General features: G+C 53.0%; 5 protein-coding genes across 5 annotated transcripts; 2 read left to right on the top strand and 3 right to left on the bottom strand.

Annotated features, from left to right (window-relative positions):
* Window positions 1–134: 134 nt before the first annotated feature.
* Window positions 135–1,913, bottom strand: A1O1_02647 (dihydroxyacetone kinase; the record flags this gene model as incomplete). Its single annotated transcript, XM_007723558.1, has 1 exon — window positions 135–1,913. The coding sequence occupies one exon, from the start codon at window positions 1,911–1,913 to the stop codon at window positions 135–137; it is 1,779 nt and encodes a 592-aa protein (XP_007721748.1).
* A 1,202-nt stretch (window positions 1,914–3,115) lies between these two features.
* A1O1_02646 (uncharacterized protein) lies at window positions 3,116–7,138 on the bottom strand (the record flags this gene model as incomplete). Its single annotated transcript, XM_007723557.1, has 1 exon — window positions 3,116–7,138. The coding sequence occupies one exon, from the start codon at window positions 7,136–7,138 to the stop codon at window positions 3,116–3,118; it is 4,023 nt and encodes a 1,340-aa protein (XP_007721747.1).
* A 990-nt stretch (window positions 7,139–8,128) lies between these two features.
* On the bottom strand, window positions 8,129–10,375 carry A1O1_02645 (uncharacterized protein; the record flags this gene model as incomplete). The annotated part of the gene is made up of 3 exons (XM_007723556.1): window positions 8,129–8,395; window positions 8,445–10,232; window positions 10,364–10,375. 3 exons carry the CDS (start codon window positions 10,373–10,375, stop codon window positions 8,129–8,131), a joined length of 2,067 nt encoding a protein of 688 aa, XP_007721746.1.
* A 3,514-nt stretch (window positions 10,376–13,889) lies between these two features.
* Window positions 13,890–15,767, top strand: A1O1_02644 (uncharacterized protein; the record flags this gene model as incomplete). The annotated part of the gene is made up of 2 exons (XM_007723555.1): window positions 13,890–14,564; window positions 14,616–15,767. 2 exons carry the CDS (start codon window positions 13,890–13,892, stop codon window positions 15,765–15,767), a joined length of 1,827 nt encoding a protein of 608 aa, XP_007721745.1.
* A 1,025-nt stretch (window positions 15,768–16,792) lies between these two features.
* Window positions 16,793–18,403, top strand: A1O1_02643 (uncharacterized protein; the record flags this gene model as incomplete). Its single annotated transcript, XM_007723554.1, has 1 exon — window positions 16,793–18,403. The coding sequence occupies one exon, from the start codon at window positions 16,793–16,795 to the stop codon at window positions 18,401–18,403; it is 1,611 nt and encodes a 536-aa protein (XP_007721744.1).
* Window positions 18,404–19,501: the final 1,098 nt, after the last annotated feature.

Here is a 19,501-nt window from a genome sequence, read left to right as displayed (position 1 = left end):
AGCGGCCAAAAACAAGATACCCAGCATTAAGCCAAAGGAAGCCGGATTTTATACAAAAATATGCAATCCCCTATTTGGTGCCCTTCCGTGGGCATATATCCCCCTCGTTTGTCTTCTTCCCTCTCCAACGGCGTCTAACAAGCATCAGCCAAACCCACCAGGAATTCTTGCAAGCCCCAAGCCCCGGGATCGGGTATCTTGCCGATCCATTCACTTTCGGAGCCGACATAGACTGTCCGGCCCAGGCTGGCCTTCATGCTCTTGGTCTTCTCCGCGCCTTCTTTTGCGGCAGCGGCAGCCTTCTTGACGTCGCCAGTTCTCTCCAGAGTGTCAACGAACGGCACCAGCGCATCCATCAGAGTTCTGTCCCCAGGAACCGCCGGAGTGTATCTGCCCAATGCTTTGACACTGGATTTGAGTGCAGCCGTCCAGGTCTTAACATCCACCTGCTTTGAGGAGCCGGAGTCTTGTTCTCGGAGGCCATGGGCCAGGGCGTTCAGGAAGATGGCATAGATGGCACCCGAGGTCCCATCCATGTAATTCTCCGCAACAGGCACAATCTTGTTGACGAAAGCGACGGCGTCCGTGGGCAGATCTCCGGACGACAGTTCTTTGAGGACAGCCTCAGCGCCGCGTTTCAAGCCGATGCCACAATCGCCATCGCCCACAATGGTGTCGAATTTGGTGACGTCTTTTTCGGCGGCGATCATCTTGTCCAGGCCTGCCTTGAGAACCTCATGTGACTGCTTCGGGTCAAGAGTCAAATTGCTGGGTTTCGCCTCTACCGAGTCGATCGACTTGTCCATCGTCCCGGTGTTGTCAGCTTCCCACGTCGATGTCTGAATTGCTGCGGCCCATCCCACTGCCTCGGCCGGAGCGTCGAGCAGCTCAAGCATAGACTTGCCCTTTCCAAGGCCGGTGTCATCCAGCTTGAGTATGGAGACTGAAAAGCCGAGCCCGTTCAAAGAGGTGATGAAAGTCCCTGCGATGACTCGCACGGGCACGATTTCCCAGTCTTCTTTGAGCTGTTTGTGGACCTCGGCCACGATGCCGCCGATCTCGAGGTTACTGACGCCGCCCAGGTTGTTGATCAGCAGCACCACTCTGTTATCCTTCGTGATGTCCACATAGTGTCTGTCCGTGTCGTTCGGGTCGAGCAGCTGGGCCAGCATGGTTTTGATGAGCTCCGGTAATGTCGCAGACACACGGTGGCTACCTGGTTCATTGTGGATACCCATTCCAATCTCAATCTCCTCGGTTGGAATGATTTCATCGGAGTTCGGATCAGCCACCGAACGTCCGGGGACATGGACATGTTCCATTGATGCTCCTACAGAAACAAGGTTTTCGGCGACCTGCTTCGTGAGCTTATACACCTCTGCAAGACTGCCGCCAGCTTCTGCGAGCGCACAGGCGATCTTAAGAACTAAGATGGAGCCTCCGATCCCTCGTCTTCCCACCTTTCCGCTCTTCGCCCGGCCTACTCCCACATCGTCACCGATCGCATAGAACTCGGTATCGACTCCGGCGGCTTTCGCTTTCTCCGCGGCCATTCCAAAGTTCAGGATGTCCCCGGTATAGCTGAAAGTAATCACAGCAACGCCTTTGTCTGTGGGGACTCTCGAAAGCACGGCCCGTCGGACAGCTTCGGCGCTGGGGCTGGCGAATATTGTCCCTGCCACCGCGGCTGTCAGGAAGCCCTTGCCAACGAAACCGGCGAATGCAGGTTCATGGCCAGATCCTCCGCCGGAGATGATAGAGATCTTCGGCTTCTCGAGTAGTTCTTTGGTAGGCTTGCGGAAGATGATTTTGTTTTCCAAATCAAGGGCGAGCGAAGGGTTGGTCAGTGTCAGGCTGTGGAGGGCGGTATGGACGAGGTGAGTCGGATCGTCGATAAAATGCTTGGTCTGCATCTTGAAAAGGTGTCTCTGGCTTTGTGCTTGGGTGAGAAATTGTGCAACATAGAGGAGAATGGGACGGTGGAGGGAGAACGAGGGAACAGAGCATTATTACTAGTATTGAGGAGCTGGTGCTGGTGCTGGTGAAGGTGAAGGTGAACTACCGGGGTGCATCTGGTGCAACTGCGGTGCAACTGCGGTGCGGGCAAGGCGGGGAAACGGGGATGCAAGTCGGGCGCTCCACTCTTTAGAGCGTGGAGGACGGCACTAAAAGTTCCACCACACCTTTATCATTTGGCCTAACCACATTCGGATTCATGTTGTGCCCATTGACTTGGGCTCGCTCTCATGAACTCCCCCGTTGCACTCTGGCATTTTTCAGCACGCAGCTCGGTGCGAAATGCTGAAGAAAGGCATTGTTGAAGGCGAGGGACTGTTTGAATTTGAGCTGAGGGCAGGCCTCTGCTGTAGAAATCCCATTCGCTGTTGGTGCAGAAAAGCAGAAAACGGCTCCGCCCTAGAAATGAAGCTGCTGTATCTATCCAAAGCTACCTCGCTGCGCACTGGTCACCGTCGCAATCTGCAGGTTGGAGTATGCCTTGATCTCGCCGTGTGTGCCGGGCTTCTGCTTCCGGAAGTGCTGGTGCCTTGCACATGAGAATGTACTACTACGTCGCTACTAGCATAGAATACGACGTGAACCTTACAACCCCCCACGGAGTTGTGCCGACCACAGCCGTGTCGACTGCACAATCTGTCTCGGCGTTTCGCCGAGCATCCGATCACCTGCAAGGATTGTACGTCCTTACCTGTATGACTCAGTAGCCTTGGTACGGGTTGTGTTCTTCAGAAGTGGGATTTCGGAAAGGGCAGCGGTGTCACTCGGGGGGGATGCTACAAACCACCCCCAGACATCTGGCGTGGGGGCTGATACATCCAAATGGGACCTATCACGTGAACGATCCAAAAGCCTGTGGGGGTCAGGGGATGGCCAGCCTTGCGACCGTGCAATATCCTACGTAGGTAGGCAGTTTCTGCCTCAGTGCAATAAACCACTAGGAGATCAATGACTGTAGTATGAGCCGAGCTCATATCTATGACAGCTACTTAAGCACCGTTAAAGGCTTGATATACTAGTATACCAAGTGGGACGATCAGAAGTAAAATGAGAGACAGAACCACCCCAGAAATACATTTCCAAGTAGGTATCTCAAACACTATTTATCTTGACCATTCAACTCAACAAGGTGCCTCACAATGTTGAAGAGGCCCCCATCATCGGCCACAGCGCTCGGCGAGTCAATGTGCTTCCTCAACTCATCGTCAAGCAAAGCCCGCAATCTCGAGGCCAACACTCCAATCCTGGCCCATCCGCGCAACTTCAGCCATCCGTCCACCAAGATGCCTGCACCTGAGGTCTGCACCTCGACAGGCCCGCCGAAGAGCAGCAACGCGTACGCATTCAAAGGGGTGAGGTCTCTGATGAAAGTTTTGCTCGTCTCCATTTTGGCGAAGTAGCTCACGAACCCGGCTCCGCCAGAAAAGCTCTGGGCGTCGAAGAGCACGCTACTGGGATGCACGAATACCCGTCCGTTCTCTTCGTTGAAGTACTTGATCGTGCGGGCATCCGGGTCCAGTTCCTTCGCGCCCGTCATTGATGCGATGTATTTCTTATCCGGCATCTGGATGCGGGCGATCTGTGGATTCAATGCGCCTGCGATGAGAGCACGCAATAGCATCGTGTTACGTCTGTTATGGTTGTGCAATGACGACGACGAGTCGCCCCGGTATCCGGCGGGTAGAAGACCCGTTTCAATCAAAGAATCGAGCAGCTGCCGTCTCGTCGAGTCGATGTCGCGCAGTGTTTGCTGGGAGAGGAATTTGGTCGAACACCAGTCCTGGACATCTCTGTATCCGAGATTCGAGGAGACGTCTTTCCACTGCTCGAACGCGGCGCTATCAAGCAGCAGGTCCCCATCGGCGACGGGGAAAGAAGATGTCCGCGCCTGTCTCGCTTCGTCACGCTTCTCTCGTGGAGAGACGAAAGGACTCTTTGTCGTCAGGATCGCGGCGATTGTCAGACATGGCTCCAGACAGTCGAATAGTACGCCATATATCAGTAGTTTGGCGCAGCGTAGGTCGGCCGGGATCATGGCCAGATATGTCCCCAGACCGGTCAGACTGTCGTTCTCCAGTGCTCCCATCCGTCGTAGCACCTTGATCGCTGTGGCAACGGCACGACTATCCGGCGGCGAGATGGTTCTCGCCAGAAATTCTTCCACATTGTGATCCGACCCGGTGGCCTTCACAGAGAGACAAAGCTGCTCCAGCGGCGTGCGATGCATCTCGGGCGCAGCTGCAGGCGCCATGTTGGCCTCGACGTTCTTGGTAAATAGCTTGTAGCATTTGCCCGCCTGTACTCTGCCAGCTCGACCGCGGCGTTGCTTACATGCGGCCTGCGAGGCCCACACTTCTTCGAGACGAACAATGTTGGACGTGGGGTCGTAATGTGTCTCCTTGACTTTCCCCGAGTCGATCACCGCCACGATATCTTCAATCGTGATCGACGTCTCGGCAACATTGGTGGCGACCACTACTTTTCTCTTGCCGCGAGGTGCTGGTCTGAATACCAGGCGTTGGTCAGAAGGTGTGAGAGAAGCGTGGAGCGGTAGACCGAGGATCTTGGGAGAGTCCCTCAGTGTCCTGAGGCACCGATCTATCTCCATTGTTCCAGGCATGAAGATCAAGATAGCTCCTGTAGAAGCGCCCAGTTCCTCGTCAATAACGTGCACCAGAGACGCGATTAGCTGGTAACTGATACCCATGCCCAAGTTCTGGATGGCCTTGCCGACATCCAGTTGAGACGGACTTCCATCGTCACCAGCACGCTGCTGACCTCCTTTGTTGACAAGCCGCACAGCATCGTCAAGGTAGAAGTCTTGCACCGGGTACGTACGCCCCTCGATGTGCACTCTGCTTACGACACGATCGCCGCCGAAATATTCAGCAAACGTGTCCGCATTGAGTGTTGCACTCATCAGCACGATCTTGAGGTGCGGAAGCGCTGTCATGGCATCGCGTAGGAGTGCTAGCAGGAAATCTGTATCCAGTGATCGCTCATGCACTTCGTCCACAAAGACATGGCTGACGTTGGACAAGGCTGATTGGATACCTGTCGAGCTCTGCAGTCTGCGCAGAAGGACACCAGTGGTCATGAATGTGATTTTAGTCCTAGAGGACACCTTGGAATCGCCTCTGATATTGTAGCCCACCTCGTCTCCTTCGATGGTGCATCGTTCTGCACTCACCCGATCAGAAAGTGACAGCGCAGCAACCCGCCTTGGTTGAGTACATATGAGATTGGCGGTAGCACCTTTCATGTCTTGGATGGCTTTGTCCAGGATGAACTGAATGGCTTGCGTACTCTTTCCCGAACCGGTCTCACCTGTTATCAAGGTGACTTGAGCTCGATTGACCGCCTCCATTATGGAGTCCTTCTTAGCCCATGCCGGTAGCGCTCTCCGAGTTGCATTCATCTTCTCTTGTGCCTCGGTACGCTGCCGGGACATCCATGCGTCTAGTATTGCTTTGTCGGTTCTCACATCTTTGAGGTACGCCCGCTCTTTTGTCTTTCCCTTATGGGGTCCAGGCTGTGCTCGAAATTCAACGATATCAGATCGAGCTTTCAGTGAAGAAGAGACGATTTCTAAATCACTCAGCCGGCCCGGATTGGCGACAATGCTTGGTATTGAAGTCTCAAGCCATTCCAGTAGACTGAATATCATCTGATCACCTAGGAGATTCTCCTGAGCGTAGATTGTTGCCCTCTTTGTGATGCTGAGACGAACATAACTTGGCAACGTGGGAGCTTTGATCAGAATGATTGGCGGAGACGAGTTTGGATAGCCAGACGTCGGGCATCGAAATTGGAAGGTCGCTGAAACGTTGGAGCTTGGATCTGCTCTAATCGAGCATTGATCGGGCTTGTCCAGTGAGAATCTTTCATCGAGTATGGCTTCCAAAGTGGTCATTTCTTCAGCCCAAGTGTTCTCGTCCGTGTTAGTCGTGTCCCAGCTGTCAGGCTGCGGAGGAACAAGTCGCGCCTGGAGCGCCTCTAGGGCTAATCCCTCATCCCCATCGTTGTCGCGCAATGCTTGAACGCAGAGCTGAGTCGAGTAACCACCCTCTGCCAAGCGCTTGATTTTCGCATCCGTTGCCAAGTTGCTGCTGACAAGGGTGACTCCAGCGCTATAACCTGGAGGAAAGCTCCACGCGGGCAAGGAGTCTTCAGGAACATGCGTCAGGAGCCACTCCAGTACCTCTTCTCGGCTTCCACAGTAGTCCAGAGCTTCCTCGATGTGACTGGCTTTAAACCCAGACTTCATCAAATCTGAAACAATCGACCTTCTTGATGCCTGCGAAATCCTCACATTGTTGGGATTCCAAATGCTTCGTGTCCTGATCATTGCTTCGATCCGTGAGCGGACGCTCTCACCCAGCTCAATCTTTGGTGCATGGTTCCATCCCTTCAAGTTCGGGTTAGATGAGCCTGGGCTTACGAGGCTGAGGGAGTCCAGTTTTGGTGGTTTTGTCGCCTGTCCCTGTCTCCGTTTCTCTATGTCTGCCTTGATTTCCTGTCTTTTGGCTTCTGCCGCGAATGGATCGGCATCGTACTTCCACGCCCGGCCTTCCTTGATGTCGTCCTCTTTGAGGCGCGGGAATTCACCCTTCCAGAGATCACGATAGGTGGGAGGAAGTGCCATCGCCAAGTTCTTCATGCTACATAGACGAAATAAAGCATAAGCCGCCGCGAAGTGGCGAGCCTCAAGAGCGGATGGCTGGTCTGCAAGATGGGCGTGGGTTGATGGGAGTTGAAACGCAGGCAGTTTTGTAACTTCCCGTGTTTTCGGATCTGACTTAGACAACACAACCCAGCACCGATGCAATTTTTCGCCATTGCTGCCAGTCGGCACCTGGCGGCTCTGATATTCTGGCTTATTCCATTTCTGGCGTTGACAATGCTCTGACAAGAGGTTCATGGGCAATTTGCCAGTCCAAGAGGCACCCCCTATGACCTTTCGAGGGTCTGGCCGTGGTGGGCCTTCGGGCTCCCTTTCGTCCCGTTTCTTCTTCTCATTCTGGCTGTTGGTGAATACAATGTGCTCACTGTCCGGGACCGTTTGGGTCACCTTTTTCGAAGGTGGATTTTTCCGGGACGCAGAGCCCTTCTTAGGCGCCATTGATTACGGATGTCTAGCCGTTAGGCCACGATAAATAAGAATGCCGTCTTCCCTACCTTGTCAGATGAAATGAGCACAGCATGATATCAGACCACTGATGTTGACCGTAGCACTCCCTGGGATAAGAGCTAGACTCCTTCCTCATCGCAAGTAGAGGAAATAGGAGAGCAAAACTTCAAGTATCTGATTGGCAAGGGCTGGAGTAGCGGTGAATGATCCTGTGAAGTGAAGGTAGAAAAGCCTGATTGCTTTGCATGAAGACACGGAACTGACTTCGGCAAACCTGCCGATCATATAGTCACGTGATCCGTCATCGCCTCAGCCTCGTGTCCCCCTTTTTCTCAGCCTTACTCCCAGTAGTGCGTGGCCTATGCCTCGTGTATTCTAGCATTAAGGCAAAAAGATTACTACCAATACACGGTTTGGAAAGATGAGAGCAATTGCAAGACATTATTAGCATTTTTGGGAGGGAATTGGAATCTGACATCTTCCCAGCGCTATTATTTGCAAGTATCTCTCACAGCACAATTTTGTTGCTTGATCGCCGAAGAAGACTTTCTTTGCGCGCTGAAGCCCCCGTATCTCACACTCCGAGGTAGTTCTGTCCCAAGCTACGGCCATAGTCTCCAAGGGTACCATGAAGCTTGTGAGCGTACGCCATTAGAACCAACACCCCGGTTCGTGAGAATACGGGATAATTCTCAGCTCCATTACCCCCCGACCTTCCTGCAAATGATGCCAATCGATGGGTCATGACTTCGTGCGTTCTCGTGAATGTTCCTTAAAGAAGGATGGAGAAATCATAAAAAAAGAAGACTGAATAGTGGCCATCAGCAAGGAAATCCGACCTCCCAAGCTTCCAGCCGGAGAAGAGCCCAGCGCCGAAAATGTGGTGAGCGTTCACCCATTGGGCTTCAACAGTCAAGCACTCCATGTGTGCTGACTGTTGGATTTGTTGTCATAGGGACATGTTCGAAGGTCACTGACTCGCTAGGCCCGGAAATAAGAGACCCCGTCGTAGTAGGTAGCCATCGCTGGCTGAGGTAAGGATAACATTGCAGCTGGATCGGGCAGTCGGAAGCCTCTTTGCATTTCCGTCTCGACGAAAGCCGATGCTCGTTTGTAACGCTTGTCGCAGTACTTGTTAAAAACGGCACTGTGGTGTTTGCGCGGATCGTCACAGCACTCCAGTAGAAGATGAACCAGGGGTTTGAGCTGCGAGTAAGTGTACCCGGAGTAATAAACATGGTGTGCACTCTGAGAGTGGGTTAGTATTTTGGTCTTGTTCGAGTCGAGAGTGACTTACCCATGTTCCCTTGCGTAGCATGGTACGTGCAAGGCAGTGTGAAGCTGCAGCTGTGAAGCTGGGAGGGCTGCCAATAAATCGCTCATCCATCAAGGTCACCTCAAGGAAGTACTTGGCCAAAGTTCTCGTTTCCAGGTCGTAATCATCGGCTTTGCTGATTCTGCGCAAAAAGCTCATCGGACCAGGCCAGCCGAGTTCGAATTGAAGCATCGTGAGCATGAAGCGTTCGGCTTTGAGGATCTCGTCCATACTGTAACCGCCATCGACCATGTAGACAATCTCCTGCACGGAAGGGCAGTTGATTTCCTCATACTTGGCCGCGATGAAGATGGCTGTGGCCCCAACCAGCTGCAACTTGCCCAGTGACACGATCTTGCAGGATAGAAAGCGATCGATGTAATTGACGCAGAGGAACAATGTCTCCGGGAGCAGGTTGAAGCGGAGATGCACTTGGACAAGCCAATCCATCAATACGGAGCGCATAGACCACTGGATTTCGTGTTGATTCTCCATGTAATGCGGGTTCGGAAGCATCTTCAGCTCGAGCTGTTTCATGTACTCAAAAATGTCGTCTCCATATTCAGCAACCATGCTAGTGTCGTAGCTTTCATCTTCTACTTCCTCCGGAGATCGAGTGGCCTCGACCAACTGTTTCGCAGCCGAGATCTCCTTCCTCGCGCGCTGGTTCATTTGAGGGAAGAGGACAGCCGTGGCTGCGCCAGTAGTATTTTCGCCTCTAGACCGAAATGACCTGGCTGTCACGTAGTCTTCCTCTTCGTAGTTTTCGTCATCTTCCTCATCCCAATATTCTTCCTGTTCTACCGGTCGTTGGATGTAGGTATGATGAGGATTCAGAGAAGGTACCGCTTCGACCGGGTTAGCAAGCTTTGCAACAGGGATCTGATGAACGTCATGTTTGTCAACTGCAGTGACGCCCGCATGTGACTGAGGCGCATGGAAGTCAGAGGCTACATCGCCTAGTTGTTGTCGTACAGTAACAAGATAGCCAGAGGGTTCTGAGATGGCAGCAACAGTCTCCTTCAGCACTGTCTCATTGTCTAGCTCGCTAGACAAGCCAGTGCCTAAGCTGACCTCATCAATCCCTGGCAAACTGAGTTCCGTCTGAGGCTCTTCAATCTCTTTAACCGGCTCGGCAAGGATTTGTGAGTGGGGTGGGAGCAGACAAGGCTGGGGGATGCCATTGAGCTTCACCGAGACAGCTTCACTCTCCTTTGCCTCTGGGTGTTTCGTGATTGGTAGAGTTGCACCGGTTGTGTTTGAGAGTGAGGCGTCTGTCTCTTGGACTGCACCCAACCGAGAGTCTTTGAAGATCGTTGTATGTCGTTTGATCAATGTCTTCTTCGTGGCCACAGCCTGCGATGGGACATGTATGACCTCCGACGTGGACACCTGAGAGTGTTCTGAGTTGACATTGGCATTTGTGCCTGTGATGATGTTCTTTAGAGTCGACACTGAACGGGGTCTTTGTGGTCTCATGAGTCCCATGGACTTTCTCTCGTACAGCGGCTGGACCGATCTGACCGTAGGTTGCAGGCCCGCCTTTGTGTGAAGGATTGAATCATCTTTGCTGGGTCTTGCGGCTGCCGCGATGTTGCTAACGTCCCCAAAAGCGGTTCGTTTGGGTGCGGCTTTTAGCCCTTGATCCCCAGACAGACTTGTGAGCGCAGGAGACGATTTGTTTCGGTGGTGGATCGTCTTGGTGGCATGGCCGTCAGGAGGAAGATTCTCGTCATTCTTCACGCGTATGCTGCGCAGGGGGCGCTGCGGCTATAGAAGATTCGAACGTTAGTTACGACAATACAAGAGAGGAGACTTAGGAAGCAATGCAGGGGTGACCACGCCTGAAGTCGCGTGTGAGACGCTGAACTCGAGACTCGTAGCCTTTTGGCTCGACTTACTTTGACATCCATCTTGACCGATGTTTGGTCGGTAAGTCAGATGCGAAAGCACTGGAGGTTCTGGCTGGAGGGCAGCTGTCTTAAGCGGCTGCTGCTCGAGGCGCGATGCCTCTGGGTTGTGCAAGTCGCGGCGAAGTCGAAAGCATTAGTCGAGAAGGGGAGAAACGGACTGGACACGAGAGCAGGAGTAGAAAGGTCGGGGAACAGGCTGTGTATCAATGCTGAAGCTATGCCTGAGGAAGTTGATGAGTGCACGGCATATTGTGGGCCATAGCAACAAAACACGGGCAATGTAAACAATGGGTGGAAGTCAATTGCAGCATGAACCACTGCGAAGCAAACTGGCGGCGGCTCTTGCCGCTCTTGCACTAGCTTGGCTGCCAAGAGCTTCTAGCTTGTTCCGGCTGTATCAACATCTGCTTCAAAAAAACACGTTCAACCAAACCATCCATTCATTGCATTTCCTAGGGCCTCTACATCCAGAGTTGCTTGTACTTTGCCAGAATTTTTCAATCATGATGGATGATATGTATTGTTCAGATGTGCGATTTGCTGCATCTTGATGTCCCAATTGACCACCGTGAGAGCGATTCCATCTCTATGACGTCAGCGCGTCGCGACCCAACACGCGGTCACATGATCAGGCCGCTTTCTACCTCCATGTTCAGCTCGCCATATTTTTCTATATAAAGGATGCCAGCAGACTCGAGGAACAACCTGGCCCCTTGCCTTGAAGCGAAAGGACGATGCGGAGCCTGATTCTGATGCGTGCGGCTTCGTATCTCGAACAACAAATCTTGTTCGGCCCCGGAAAAAAGATTGATCGTATTTTCAGGGTCCTTTAGGATAATCGGAGGCAACGGGCGCTTATTACTCAACCTCCACGATGTCTCAGATATCCAATAATCCAACAGCTCTTCAGCTAAGCGTTCTATCATCTCATACCTAGTTCAAAAGGAACAAGCCGTGTTATGTCATTTGGCTATGGCTGTAAGAAGGCTCTGCCCATGTGGAAATCTGCCCTTCGAGATGCAGCAAACGAGCGCCCGATCATAGGTTGTCCAGGCTCACTCAGCTCTAACTTTGCGCACTGATCATTAAGGAGAGCGATAATCTCAGACTTGGAGAAGCGGGATAATCAGAGGACGGAAAAGAAGCTGGCGCAAGATGCCACCATAATGAAGACCGTATTTCCAAGCACAAACATGAATAATTCATATACGTACCTAGGGGCCTTAGTTCTACAATTGTTGGTTGTAGGTGTGGAACGGTTCGTCACCTCCCTGACGGTGCCACGGTGCCGCATTGTGCTTGTTACACAACTCCGAGCCGCTGGCTGCAGCAGTTTGCTACAGACTAGATACTCCGGCCAGCCCGGAACTGGCCCGTTGATTCGAATACTTTTATCCAAATCTGATCCATGTCCATGTATGTTATTTGAAGACTCCGTCGATCGCTCATAGATATGGAATGTGGGGGGAGTCGCAGGTTGGACGGTCAATAGCACAAGCTTGACGTTGTTCATCAATCTCGCAGCTGCATCTGGCGACAGTGACATGATTGATTGGTCTAGGAATAGCAACAAGATCCCGCTCGTCGCTTCCAACTCGTATCAAAGATTCAGCGAGCACTCATTGCACGTGCACCGAGAGTTATCAGAGGAGCGAAATTGCGCCGGTTCGAGCTCGCGACCATCCCACCAAGTGCTTTCGTCGATCGGTGGACGGAGGTGTGTGGCAGGCAGGTTGGGGCGCTGCCAGTGGTTCATCAGGGCTCAACCGTCGGTATCCGCTCGCATCAGCGCCCTCTTTTCTCTCTCGGTGCGGGATATCGAGGAACCAACACGACTCGACCACGACGTTTGTCGCTACGCCCGCTCGAATAAGTTATCTGCCTGAGCAAGAGCTGGTCTGCTAACAAGGAGTCGATGGCTTGAACATTTGACCGCCTGGCCTGAGGAGGACTGGCGTGAAGGGTTAAAGTGTGCGGTCTGTGGCAGCCAGTGCGCCAGCCCACGTCCGACGTGCCGGGGATTGGGTGGAATGGTTGGATGGCATTGGCTTCAATGGTTTGCGTGTCTTGACCATGGCCTCTGAACGGCCTTGACGGCACCCAAATCAGCAGCCAAAAAACTCCACCCGCGACGGGTCATACGCTGACGCTTTGCGACCCGGGTCAGTCTTCACCATACAGACGTCGCAGACTCGCTGCACACCGGCCGCATTTCTCGAACAGCAGGTGAGGGGTTTTGCGGTTGGATTGTCTATTGTCTTTTAGCAGACCGCATCGCCTGGTCTGGCTCGCTTTGGTGCCCTCACTTTCCCGACCTTGTGTCCCAAAGCGCCTCTCAAAGCACCGCCCAACGCCCGTTGACTGCCTCATACTTTTTGCCTCTGGTTTCCCTGACTCGGGGCCCGCCCAAGGGATGCCAGCTGAGGCTGCTGCGATCTCCAAGCGACCAGCCAGAGGACATCGCTTGGGTGCCATTGGTCGTAGCTGGGTGACCGTCCCGTCACAAGATAGCGCTTGCCAGTGCGATCGCTATGTTATGTACCTAGTCGTAAGACGTTTGGTCCTCGCTTGAGTGAGAAAGATAGATAGCACCAGCGCCAGACCATGCAACTTCAACTTTAACTTCAACTTCTGTAGACCACCAGCTACAAGGCTCTTTCTTCCACCATAGTTCTGCTAGACTAATCCTTTCGTTAGTAGTACTTGTCTATCGTTCAAGTGCTTCTCGGACTAATTGGAGCTTCTACACCCGTCAAAGGCACGTTCTTGTGGTACAGTACGAGTTCTGCACGTACGTACTGGGGTGAAACTTGAATGACCCACTGCACTGCGCCCACGCCAACCTGATCGCTCGCTCACCTTCAGGTGCGCACCTTGCTTCCTCACCACCTCTTCTCTTCCATCTTCGGGTTATTCACCACTTCTTTTTACCCTTTGACTCGTAGTTGGAACGTCTAAGCATCTATCTACGCTTCAAACGGGTCTGCTCAGTGACCCGGACTCCTCAAACCTGCCAAAAGACATCGTCGCAGACTGGGACTCTTATCCTCTGACCATGTCTGGGCGGTAGAGCCGGATCACAATCACCATCCTCTTTGCGCAGTCTCTGCCAACTTCCATCCCTCTCTGGAACCCTTCGCCAGGCTCAGCGCCTACGTCTGAAGCCTTTTTTCAGTTGTAAGTTGTATGGCTGCCACCCGACTGACCAGGTATATCTGCCGTGCCTGGCCACCACCTCACGCCCTTTGGTGCCGGCACCACGAACTGCCTCCTTCGACCCCCCATCGTCCGCGCTCTGTTGGATGCTACAGCAGCTAACTTTACAATCCAGACGACATTGATTCTCGAGATCAAGCCGAGTTTTGTGCACCTTTTCTCAATCGGTCGACGCCCACCCTTTTGTGACACTGCAAGACTGCGCACGGGAAGAAAAGATCGTGACATAACCCCACAAGTGCCCAAAGTCATGCAGGTCTCCAGCCTGCTGTCGAAGGAGGAAAGCAAAGCTCCAAAAATGCCTCCTGCAAAATCCATCTCGTTCGAGCTTCTCCTGGACGAGGGCTCAAAAACAAGAGCCCGGATCCCTCTCAGAGTGGTTCTGAACACCCACGACAGCACAGAGTCCATCATAACCACTGTGAAAAACTTCTATGGGATATACGATGGGAACGGCGTGAGCTTCGAAGATTCTTGGGGGAACACACTCATTCCGTCATATGACAACCTTGTTTCTGAATCGACTGTCTATGTGCGAATAGTGCCCTCTTCACAGCCACCCTTGACTGCCTTTCCACACGCAGCACATGCCATTGACACTGGCCTTGAACCAAAACGTCGTCCCAGTCTGGGAGAACCGTTCCAGATGTTACCGCCTCATCTCAGGGAGCAGTCGCACTCTCCTTCCAGACCTTCGTCTCGGTTGGCGAGGAAGCGCAGTACTTCTCCCACCCAAGGACGGGGGCGCAGAAGTGCGTCGCAACAAAAAGGACCTCCCAATGTGTCCCTCAGTCGCGGGTCTAGCGCCAATGGAAGCTATCATGAAGACAACGTCTACAGCGATAGTGAGGCCGGGCGCAGTTCTGTGTCGGGTTCCAAAAGAGCCAGAAGCGAGCAGTTTGCAAGCTCGGACATCAGTACTGCCAACGTCTTGCAGGATGGCCGTCGTGGTCAACCCATCTTCGACAGCTCGGTGAGTATCCCCCGCCAGCCCATTGTCTAGGTGTATGCTGATTATTACAAGACTCTTCCGCTCTTCGTGCCGCCACAAGTCCCTGTCACTGCATCTCAGTCCTCCATATCCCCTCAAAGACGATCACTACCACAAGAGATGCCCTCCCCATTCCACCCTCCTGCGCAAAAGCTTTATGGTCTACAACAACATCCAGTCCTTTCACCACTGAGCCATGGCCAAATCTATAACATGGACGCTCCTGGCGATCAAGGTGCTGGTGTTGATATGGCCACCCCTGTGCCTCAGCATCATCGTCGTCTGCGAGACAGGTCGAGCATTCAGCAGGGTTACAGTGGAAGGCAAGGATACCCTGCAAATGGTGTACTTCCCACGCCGGATCCCACCGTTGCAAGCTGCATTTCAGACGAAGACGTCGCGCGCACGCTGATTGCACTGGGTGACGCATCCAACTACTCGCATGGCCGTACATCGAATTCGACCATCGACGAAACTTTCAGCGGCGCGGCAGATGCGGCATCCTCAACGGGAGCGACCAGTGACAGTGACGAATATAGTGATGCAGAGGGCGGCCTCCCGAAGCACCGTAAATACCTTGAGGAGGGGGACGTGGATGACGAATATGACCAGGAGAGCGTCATTCGTAACCACGATGAATATGATGGACCACCCAAGACGAAGAAGATCAAGACTAAGATGCATGATGGGCCTACTAATGGCTATCTCTCCAAGCCAGCTTCGCTGAAGAATAACAAGTCGGCCAAAGTCCGCTCCAGCACTCTCCCCAAGCCAGCCAAGCCGGCGGTAGAGCCAGGTCTGATGAAAGCCCCATCTGCACCTGCCTCAAGTGGGCAAGCCAGAAAATCATCGGGTTCAAGTCTGAACTTCCAACATCCGCTCGGTGCTGATGAGGAAGACCTTTCATCCAAGCCTAGATGTCAGCGTTGCCGAAAGAGCAAAAAGGGTTGTGATCGCCAGCGACCTTGTGGAAGATGCAGGGACGCCGGCATTGGCGCCGATGGCTGCATCAGTGAGGATGAGGGTAGTTCTCGAAAGGGGCGATACGGCCGGCACATGGGAGTTGCGGTCAAGAAAGCCGGCGACCATGCAGAGGATGATTCCAACAGTACTTCGACGACTCTGCTGGCCGAGGGTATCACGGGTCATGGCAGCCCAGACAAGAACAAGAAGAGAAAGAGATGAAGGATGGAGGCCTGCTAATTGATTGTCTAGGCGCGGGTACAAAAGTCTCTTGACAGTAACTATGGCGGGAGAAGGACAGCTGGACAGGTATTAGAATGGACACACCGGAAGAACGAGATTGAATCTTGGGTCGCAAGACCGTTCAATGATGTTATCTCATCACGATTGCGATCATTATGGTTTCCTCTGAATTTCGCCTTTTGTCTTTTGCAAGAAGACCATGTTGTAAAGGAGGGCTGGAGGGCTGGATGGCTGGAGGGCTGGATGGCTGGAGGGCTGGTGGTCTGGTGGTGGGGGATTTGCTACGGGAAGTGACACCAATGTGGTTACTTGTCTGTTGTCTCTTGTGTTCGTTCTATTTGGGGCGCAAAGGGGCGAATCTCGTGATGGACGCGCAACACAGGGGACTACTTCCTGGATTCGATAACGGTCATGAGGGTACGAAATAAAGTCGATTGATATCTGACTACCATACCTAACGCTGTGGTCGGCAGTACAACCGTCCTACGTAGGTAGTACTACGGCAGAGTACATACATATGTACATATCAGGAAATGAAATGTCTTTGACCCTGTCATTATTATTGGGCAGTGGGCCTGCAGTGCTCGCCTGTCAGCAAGGATCACGTGAATGAGAAGAAAGCGGGGAACTATTCAGTTCTCCAAAAAATGACAATGAATTGTTTCGAAGAAATATTGATGCTCAAGTTGCTGGCCTGCAACCGCCTTTGCACTCACCACCCATCCACCCTCCGCATCAGCAGACCGTCAAGATCTTCAGAAGTTTCCTTGTCCTGAACCCACTTGACCTGTCAGTCGGGATGTGCAGTCGTTCTTCGTTACAGTCCCGAGTTGTGAATCAATCCATAGCCATCCACGTTTAAGCCATCTCTGCACCACGACGGCTAAGTCCAGCCTTGACTGTCGCAACACACCTTGACGATGTCCCTGAGACTGTCATAACACTGAACTCATCCTTACTCATCCTAATCCATCTCGACGTCCAGTCAGCTGCCTCGTCACACCATGCCGGACGCACCGGCCGCGACACCAAAGCCCGCGGGCGCGAAGCCATCCACCACCGGCCCCAAACCCAAGCCCCGCGCAGGGGTGGTGCGCAAAACCAAAGCGGAGCGAGAACAATTTGCGAAAGAAGAAGCCGAACGCCAAAAGGCGCGGCTCGCGGAGGAAGCCAAAAACGAGCGCACGAGGGGAGGTGCACGGGGCGGAAGAGGGGGTGCTGGTGCTCGTGGAGGCAGAGGGGGTGCGTCTGCTGCCGGGCCGAGAGATGATCGTGCCAGAGATGGACCCATGGGAGTCGGCGGTGGCGTGTTCGGTGCTGGTAGCGGGTTGAAACCGGGCGGCCGACCCAGAGGCATGCTCGCCGAAGGACACAGTGAAGTGCTGGACGGACAGGCCGCACTCAAATTTGACGAATCCGGAGGCGGCGAACTTGCTGGATCTTCTGGTGGTGGCGGTGGTGGTGGAAGAGGAGCGGCCGCAGGATCCCGAAAAGCAGGAGACACATATGAGATTCCCTCGGACGACGACCCCGACGAGCCGAAGCGGGATATCGAGAGGATCTGGATCTCCAGCGAGGAAGAAGAAGAAGAAGACCAAGGACCTGTTTCTAGCAAGGGGAAACAAAGAGCAACACCGCGTACGTTCAAGGCTTCACTGGCTCTCCGACCTGTGCGCGCGCCTCGGATGCGGAGAGAAGATGAAGAGGAAAATGCAAATACCGTCTCGGGTAAGAAGCGGGGAACGCTCAAGAAGAATGAAGAATCTGTGGATGCTCATGAGCTGCCTGAAGACGGCGATGCGATGGATGTGGATGTGGACGTGGGCGTGGACGACCCGGTCTTTGTCAAAGAGCAGCCATCCAGTCCTGAGATGCGGAAACGGAATCTCAAAAAGCCGCGCAGCCTCAGCGGCCGAGCCCGAGATCTCAAGCTGGCCGCGGAGACGATCGAAGAGCGAGCCGAACGGCTACGGGTCTCAGACGATACACACAAGCTCCGAAATCTGTTTACGGGCCATCAAGCCGGCAAGCCGGACCCGACGAGCCAGGATGCCGATGAGTCGGAGGAGGATTCTGGTATCGAAGACGGCAAATTGTTTCTTTTCCAATTACCGCCTCTGACGCCGTTCTTGCTAGACGAAGAGTCGATGAATCACGAACCGGCCGTCAAGGCAGAGCCGAATGCCGACACGACAGTCCCGCCTTCAGGAATAACTGTTTCGATTCCCTCCGCTGTGAAAAAGGACCCGGAGACCGACGCAGTTGCCGATCCTTCGCTACCCCATCTCCTGATGGACGGCATGTTGACGGCGTCTGAACCCACCCGCCTCCCGTCTGGACTGGTGGGGAAATTGCGCCTCCACAAGTCCGGCAAAGTCTCTCTCGACTGGGGCGGCACGGATATCGAAGTGCAGTATGGCTCCGAAGTGGACTTTCTGCAGGACGTGGTCATGGTCAGTCCGGGAGTCAAGGCGGAAGGACAGGGCCAAGAAAACGGAGACGCAGACGAAGCGGGTGCAACCAACAAGGGCAAAGTCCCCGGCACGGCGTATGCTTTGGGCCACGTCAGGAAGAAACTGGTCTTGATTCCAGACTGGGCCAAACTGTATGATTGAGATGAATTTGATGGAGAGTTGGTCAGCTATCGAATTCCCTCAGGTCTAGGAGGGCGACGATCAAAAGAGGCTTGTGACCTTGATCAACCCAGACCTATCTCGGCGCTTGAAAGAAGAGTCTCTGCCTGTGCCATTGTCATTGTCATTGACTCATAGCCAGTCTTTCCGGAGCTCCGTGTATGTACCTAGAGCGAGGTTCAGTTGAATTGAATGCAAGCGATCAATCAAAGCAACACAACACATGGATGAATGAATGGGCAGGCAAGTTCGATGACTGAAGCATGGAGACCCTCACCATGACCGATTCAATCTGCGTGGCTCGCCTCAACTCCCTTGGTTTCTGGAAGCACCGTACATAAGAAAGCTTCCCTACCTAGCTGAAGATTCTACAAACAGATAGGTATGAAGAGGCAGTATGTTTCTGGGAGCCATCGTAGCTGATACTCTAGGAATCAATCAATCGATCAATCAATCAAGCTGATACTAGTACTTGTCAATCAAGTCAACGTGATCAACCCACATTGCAACAGACATTTCTTGGATCAAGCCTGCCCCCGTCTTTTCAGCTTCGACCATAGTTTTAGTCTCCATGGATTTGAGTAGTAGTGTACCCCCTTGCACTCTTTGTAGAGGGGAAATAGAATCAATGGTGGGTGGTGGGTGGTGGAGACAAGTGTTCTGGAGCCGACGTTGATGTATGTTGGAAATAATGTAAAAACATATTTCCTGATTCAGGGCAATTAAATATATCATTTCCATATCACTAATAAGCAGTATAGATGGAGCCTTCGCTGCACAATATACATACATGTACTCACACTCACTCATATACTAATACTATACTGTCTACGACCTTATTTGTCTTACATATCTTCTGCCGGTATCTCACGCTGGGTATGCATTTGACATGCAAAGATATTCTCAAGCCAGCTAGCCAGAGAGAACTCCCTCTTATACAGCGGTAGCATCAGAACTAGTAACGGGTTGTTCAGGAAATGACATGTATCTTCGTTCCATAGAGTCCTTAACGTATGCACTGCACAGTCGTCGGACGCCAGAAAATGGGACTTGAGACATGGCTTACGATACCCAAGCTAT

Source organism: Capronia coronata (assembly GCF_000585585.1).
Source record: "Capronia coronata CBS 617.96 chromosome Unknown acBCG-supercont1.2, whole genome shotgun sequence".
NCBI classification, from domain to species: domain Eukaryota; kingdom Fungi; phylum Ascomycota; class Eurotiomycetes; order Chaetothyriales; family Herpotrichiellaceae; genus Capronia; species Capronia coronata.
The sequence above is the reverse complement of the archived record's forward strand: the minus strand, read 5'-3'. Positions and strand labels throughout refer to the sequence as shown.